This window comes from Nematolebias whitei, chromosome 10 (genome assembly GCF_014905685.2).
Source record: "Nematolebias whitei isolate Nwh7 chromosome 10, NemWhi1, whole genome shotgun sequence".
Taxonomy (NCBI): domain Eukaryota; kingdom Metazoa; phylum Chordata; class Actinopteri; order Cyprinodontiformes; family Rivulidae; genus Nematolebias; species Nematolebias whitei.
The window spans coordinates 33,089,218-33,096,472 of NC_056507.1; the positions used below are offsets into that span (position 1 = coordinate 33,089,218).

The 7,255-nt window shown below is 37.0% G+C and overlaps 1 protein-coding gene across 1 annotated transcript; it reads right to left on the reverse strand.

Moving 5' to 3' along the window:
- Nucleotides 1-1,182: 1,182 nt before the first annotated feature.
- Nucleotides 1,183-4,009, reverse strand: LOC119415816 (B-cell receptor-associated protein 29). Its single transcript, XM_037682989.1, has 8 exons — nucleotides 3,739-4,009; nucleotides 3,378-3,478; nucleotides 3,106-3,206; nucleotides 2,853-3,000; nucleotides 1,982-2,117; nucleotides 1,673-1,769; nucleotides 1,378-1,478; nucleotides 1,183-1,296 (listed from the first exon to the last, which is right to left on the reverse strand). Exons 2-8 carry the CDS (start codon nucleotides 3,467-3,469, stop codon nucleotides 1,261-1,263), a joined length of 711 nt encoding a protein of 236 aa, XP_037538917.1. The 5' UTR covers nucleotides 3,470-3,478; nucleotides 3,739-4,009; the 3' UTR covers nucleotides 1,183-1,260.
- Nucleotides 4,010-7,255: the final 3,246 nt, after the last annotated feature.

Sequence of the window (7,255 nt, forward strand, 5' to 3'; positions counted from 1 at the left end):
TTTTACTAATTAAGCTCTGTTACTTGGTCTGACTGCTGCTATGATTCTGTTCAGATTTATGTAAATAGTTTTCTGTGATAATTTGAAGAAGTGGCAATACATTCGTGTTCATTATGTGAATAGAGTGTTTTTTGACACTTTTAATTTTCTCAAAACTATAATTTTTGAAAGTTGATACTAAAAATTTGGTTAATTAAGTGCGTTTTGAATGAAAAATACCACGTTTTAAAAGTAGAAAAATTCTATTGCTCCTATTAACGAACAGGCAGCACGGTGGCACAACTGGTAGAGCTTCTGCCTCTCAGCAAGAAGGTTTCCAGTTTAAATCCCAGTCCGGGGGCCTTTTTGGTTGGAGTTTGCATGTTCTCTCTGTGCATGCGTGGGTTTTCTCCAGGTACTCCAGTTTCCTCCCACAGACCAAAAACATGCAGGTTAGACTGACTGGTAACTCTAAATTGTCTCTAGGTGTGAGTGAGAGAGTGAATGGTTGTTTGTCTCTATGTGTCCCTATGATGGACTGGAGACCTGTCCAGGGTGTCCTCCACCTCTCGCACAGCGATTGCTGGATATGGGCACCAGTGACCCCCGCAATCCGAAAAGGAATAAGCGGGTAAAGATAATGGATGGATGTCCAGTTCAGGTTTGTCTGCATAGAATCAATGTCGTTGCTGGAAAGTGTTAAAAATATACTGCTATTTAAAAATGTATATTTTTTACTTCATTTCTGAACTTTAAAACTAATGAACCTGCAGGTTTTGAAAAGACAACTGTGTGGGGAAGACTGTGGCATTTACTGGTAGGTGTCAAGTGTAGTTTTCAGTTTTACTTTAAATGAATAAATTAACATTGAATGACTGTGCTGCAGTAAAGAACGTCATCTCAAAGAAATGTAACTCATGATATTATAAATTACTTTATTTAGATTTAGCTGACAGACCCCCATACTGCAGCAGTGGCTCTCCAAAGGTCTGTCACAAAATTTGCCTCACATTAAGTCAAAAGTTTTTCCTCTTCTTACTGCTGGAATTTGTTTAATATAAATCTCCAGAACGTGTGAACTCAGGTGGAACATCGATAAGCCCCTAAGACATTTTTCTGTTTATTATCAACTCCTGTTATACAGTAAAGTACATTTTATAGTGTTGCTAAAATTAAGTCAGTGATATAAGAAAATACATATTGTTCATGAACATACATGGTTTAATTATTATTTTTTTTAATAAAAATGTGTTTCATTCATTTGTCACTGCATCCCAGTGATTACTGATCCTTTTTGTCTTCAGCGCCATGAAGATTCTGTGGATTAAACACGGAGGAAATCTGGTATGAGTAGAGGAGATAGACAGTTGATGTGTCATCAGGGTTTGTGCTGTGTACCTGGAGCTGGTGATGTTCCCTTAATAGTCTGTCATACTCCTGTGCCAGACCTTTAGCCTGCCTGCTCATTGCTTCAACTTCAGCATGAGACTTTCGCACAGCTAGACACAGAAACATTCATCAATATGATTGAGCCCCACTTCAAAACACCTAAACTATCACTTTATGAAGTCCACACACTCTAGATTTTATTAGTCTCTTATCATATTGTTTTATTAAAAATATAGATTTAATGGTATGTGCTATTTAAAGAACCACCTTGTTGATATTACTTTGTGAATGAAGTCATACTTGCCTTCTTCTGCAGCCCTCAGCTGACTTTTTATTCTTTCGATCTCCAACTTCACTTGTTGCTTTGTTGCCGATGTTGATTTTTTCTCTTCCAGGAGTTCCTGAGCAAAATTTCCAACTCGAGTTATCAAGTTTAACTAATGAAGCTCACAGCAGAAATGAAAATCTAGGAAAAAAGCTTTTACATACAATGTAAGCTACATGAACTACGTTCTGAAATGCTTATGATCTGTAAAAACCTAAAAATAAAACACTATATTTAGCACTACTTGTTATAAACACACAAATAAAAACACTAAGGTTTAATACTCACTTCTCTAAGCTTCTGATTTTCCTCTTGCTGCTTTTCAGCAGCTTCTAAGGCCTTGTTTGCCTGCTCCTGAAGACCTGCACTGTCCTCCAAGGTGGCAGCAACCTGATTTAGCAAAGTAACAACTCGCCGTGTGATTCTGTAGAACAGCAAAACACACAAATGAGTTTGTGATGAATCTTGATCGGGGGTCTGCAACCTTTACCATCAAAAGAGACATTTTTACGTCTTCGTTCAGTAAATCAAGTGTTCAGAGCCACAACAACCTGCTATACCTGTGATTATCAACTGGTGGCCCATGGGCCACTTCAGCTTTGTTGAAGGAGACTTTTGCGGCCACTAGGAGTGACATTATAAAACAAAAAAATCTTTATTTTTTACATTTATTGATATTTTTACAATTTAAGACAAATGAAAAAGACCAGATTCTTGTAAAGAGGGGGGGAAGGGGGATCGTTTTTTTTTTATTAATAAGAACTATGAACTATTCAGACCTATGCAATTTTTTTAGAATTGGAAAAAATAATTAAGTATAGAAATAAAGCATAAAGTGAGTATTTTTTACTCATTGTACATGTTCAGGTATTCACATCGTTGGAAAATAAATGACATGAAAACTACTAAAATCAATATTTTTGTTGTTGTTTGTATAACAACCAATAAAATAATTAAGTTTTATGTTAGTTTTGGTCAAAGCTTGAAAGAGCCACTGCAGATGGACCAAAGAGCCACAAGTTGCTCCAGAGTCGTGAGTTGCAGACCCCTGAGCTAGATAAAGATACATTTGAATTTATGGTAAAAAAAAAAACATGTCAAATGACATCTTGTGTATGTTTTTTTCAAGTGACTGTAAAATTACAAAAATTGCACTAACAGCCAGAGTAAGAGAGAGAAACCACATATGTAAAGGTTCCTCTGCGCCCTGAACAGCTTCATCTGGACATGTTCATACAGGTTTGGGTTTGCTTTAGCATCCTGCATGGGCTCAGGACCAGAGTACTTCCGCACCTCTCGGACAGCGTCTGTGGGTTAACAGGAGGACAAAAAAAATTCAGATTTCTGGATGGTTGTGTGTTGATTATTGTCTCAATTCTTCTTGGATCATCATCATCAGGTGAACGACTTACCAATGAAAAGAACAACAAGAGCCATGATCATTGCAAAGAAAAATTTGTTCCAGTATGGAGATAACCGGCTCCATATCCTCCAGTTAAAAACCAAATGCCATCTGCAAAAACAGGCAGCAAGTTTTAAATCTAATATAAAAGACATGGATGCTCTCTGCTGGTGAAACATCTGAACTGCCTTCTTAGAGACATTCAAACTGGCCCATGCGCAGGACTTGACGTTATCATAATATATGTGGGGGGGTTTTGGGTTAAAATTAGAGTTACTGTACCTTTGTGCTGATATAATGGGTATACACAGGATCAGACTAACTGCTACTTCTGCATAAAGGAAAAACGCCACTGCTGTCCACTGGAGAGTCATTGTGATTTTCTGTGGAGATTAATATGTAAAGCATAAACAAAAAGGACGTGATTTTAAACCTTAAATCCTAAATAAAGGCTAAAAATCACATTCTATTGTGAATTGGGGCTAGTAAACAAATTACAAGACCATTTAAAATAAACAAGTTTAGGCTTCCTAGGCCTCCAGATGATCTAAATAAATTATTTGAACTTTATCTGTATTTTCTCAAACATGAATAGTTTTAAAACAAGTATCTGTATAATCAACAAAAAGAGCTGTAGACTTACCAGGTGACGCCTTGTCTTGGAAAGTTTTGGAGAGTCCAGCCAGTGCTCACTGTGAGACACGACAGCTGCTGAGGAACATCAGAGCACTAAATTAAACTGGTTGACCTCATTAGTCTGGTTCATTTGAAAAAGGAGCAAAAGATCCAAAACATTAAAACCGTTTGAAAGCCTCGTTTTGAGTGCAGGCTAGAACGACTGCATGATGTATCGTTTGGCTTGAAACACATTTTCCCTGGTGTATGTTTGTGTGTGTTTGTGTGTGTGTGTGTGTGTGTGTGTGTGTGTGTGGGGGGGGGTTACCAGTGCCATCTCCCATTACATAGCATGATACAAAAATAGTCTGCTGTGGTTCTCTCAGCATGAATACATGAATTTCCATGATGTTGAAGTTGTATAATTGTGATTACGTCTAACACGTTATAGTTTTTGAGTAATGTCCATTTTGGGTTTAAGATCAAATTGCTGTGTTGACCTTCTTGTATCAGCTTTAGAAGTATACCCATTACTTTATTAGAATTACATTAAAATCTTCATTTTGTGATATATTTAGCTGACGGACAGATATGTGAACACAGACATAAGTACTTACAGCATTTATTGCAGAAAGAGAAAACAAAATCAAACAAGCCTCATCTAAGAGATCATATGTATATGTGTGTGTATATACATATGTGTTTGTGTGTGTGTGTGTGTATATATGTATATGTATATATTTCTTTCTTCAAGGGCACAGGGAATGAGTCCAACTGCAGATCCCAACGCTGAGAACAAAAAGTTGTTTATTTAATAGCTTTGCAGGATTTAACGGGGGAATGTCACCGGCCTCGGACAACTGATTCAAAATGGCATTAATATCTACCATATACATTCATCATCACATTTACACAACTATGTATGGATAATGCTGCTGCACACAAGAGGGGGACCAAAACAGGAACACCTGGGGAGGGAATGCAGGAGCAGATGTGCAGTATGAGACACAGGGAAAACAGAACCTGAAAATATCCAGAAAAAGAACAAGTTAAATATCACAGAAAACAAGTGAGGAGACCCAAATCCTCACAGTCTGGACATTTCCTGTTCCTAAAAAATATTAAAAGAATCACATGAAGCTCCAGAAGGGGGAGCAATGTTACCAAATGACCAGCCTTGCCATGCTGTGATAATGTAATGGTCAGTACTGTAATCCTGACGCTGCAGGTTCAGGGTTAGGTTGCATCAGGAAGGGCAGCTGACATAAAACAATTGTCAAATGCAAGTTCACTCATTGTGGCAACTCCTTGCAGAAGGGAGCAGCTGAAAGAAAAACTACAACAATATGGGATATGTTGGGAAGTTTAGTTAAATCATCTATCCATATTCTTTATCTGCTTTTTCCATGCAGAGTTTTGGGGCACCTGGTGCTTCTCTCCAGCAGACAGTGAGGTGGGGTACATCCTGTATGGGTTGCAGAGTCATCAAGGACCACACAGAGGCAAACTATACAACCATTCATTCACACTTTCATCTAATCTAATTATTTTAAAATAAAAAAAAAACAGTTACCAGGGTGGCTGAACAGATTCATTCATAAACCAAAAAATTATGTTAAAAATGTATTTTCAAAAATAAATTTAGGCTCATTTAGTAATTTCACACATTAGCTAAAAAGAATGATTCTAACTAGAAATGAACAATATTGGATTTTTGGCCGATATCCGAAATGCCGGTATGTTAAAAATTATTTGGCCGATAACTGATACCATTTTTTTCCCCTAGACAAAGTTATAGAGACAATATAGCTTTCCCTGCTGTGGAATTTAAATATTAACTTATTCTTCTGAACGGTCTTTGTCAGTTTGGCCTGCTACCAAATGCAGATGCCAAAAAGGGCTGAAAATGATGTAACACTTCAACTTGGATAATGTTTAATGTCAAATTTATTCATGACATTTACTCTCTCTAACACAATGACACTCGAACATTCACACAAAACAGTGCCTTGTATATATATATATATATATATATATATATATATATATATATATATATATATATATATATATATATATATAAACGGCGCCTTTGATATGGCCGATGTCCGATATTTAACTTTATCGCTAATATTGCCCAATACCAATACCATGCAGATAATATCGTGCATCCCTAATTCTAACATTATTTTGTGTTCACAAAAAGATTTGTGCCTAAAGTATACAGATTCCCCTCTCTCATAGTTTTACAAAACTCAGTTGCTTTTCTTTTAAGATTTTAGCTTCAAAACCTAAAAATATATTTCTTTCTCCACATTATATAACTTGTAATCAGTTAAAAAAAAATCCTATTAAGCAGCTTGATAGCTGCTATCATCTTGGACTAAATGTCAGGAGCACTCAGCATCTGAATGTTTACAGCTGCACCCTGTCGTTCCTTTTAAGAGCTGCTAAATGACTGAGGCAGAACTGGATAGCGTTTGCTTGCACTCCTGTCTTTTCTGTTTTACAGACTTTCCTCTCAGAGTGGCTCCATAAAGACGTTACCAACATCATCTGTTAAACACCACCCGTACACCTGCTTGTGCATATAATCATTCAGTCAGCCAGCTGTGTAGCAACACAATGCACAAAAAATCTGATAAGTAAGGGACAAAAGTTAATCATCCTGTTGAATATCGAATGGGCATAATCAATACAATGATCTTTGAATATTCTTTTAATTTGTCTTTTTATTTTAATTTTTTATGTCCAATGGATTATTGGTTATTCAGACCTATAAACACAAACTGAGCAACTACTCTTCAAAGGGAATGTTGATGGGAGACTCTGAGGAGACTGGCCAGACTGGTTAGTCCTGACAGCCAGTCTACAATAACTCAGATACCACTGTTTAAACTATGCTGTGCAGAACAGAGCTAACCTCAGTACATATACCTCACGCTTCATGAAGGACCATATTGGGAGCGTTGTGCCAGGACTTTGCTGATGAAAGGGCTCCAGAAATGATGTGATGCAGTCATGTCATAATGAACCCTTTAAAATTGTCTTTTTAAGCTAAAATAAAGACCTCAGCCAGTAATAGTGTGACATTTCTGATAATGTCCTCTAAGAGCAACTTGACCCCCTAACTTCTTCCCTTAGGGGTTAGCAGAAGAAAACTCATTTCTTGTGTCCTTGATCTCATAATTTCAGTCACTACATAAGCTCCTGTCAATGGCTGATGGCAAAAAACATAAAGTGACTTGCAAATGCAGGGCTTTCAGACAGATTTGGTTTGGTGTAATCCAGTTCTGTTGGGCTTCATGTTCAAAATCATGAGCGTTTGGTATATGATTTTATTTTAGTCCGCTTTAAGCTAACAACAAGCAGTTACCTTTACATCCAAGTCCTGACAGAATGATGTCTCACACATGAGGTCCTGACAGATTTACAGCATTACAGTCCTTGAAACCCTTATTTTTACTGGATGCTGTAAACAGAAGCCAAACACATTATTTATTTATTTTTTTAATTAGCTGAATTGATCCTTCCCCAGCCAAGGC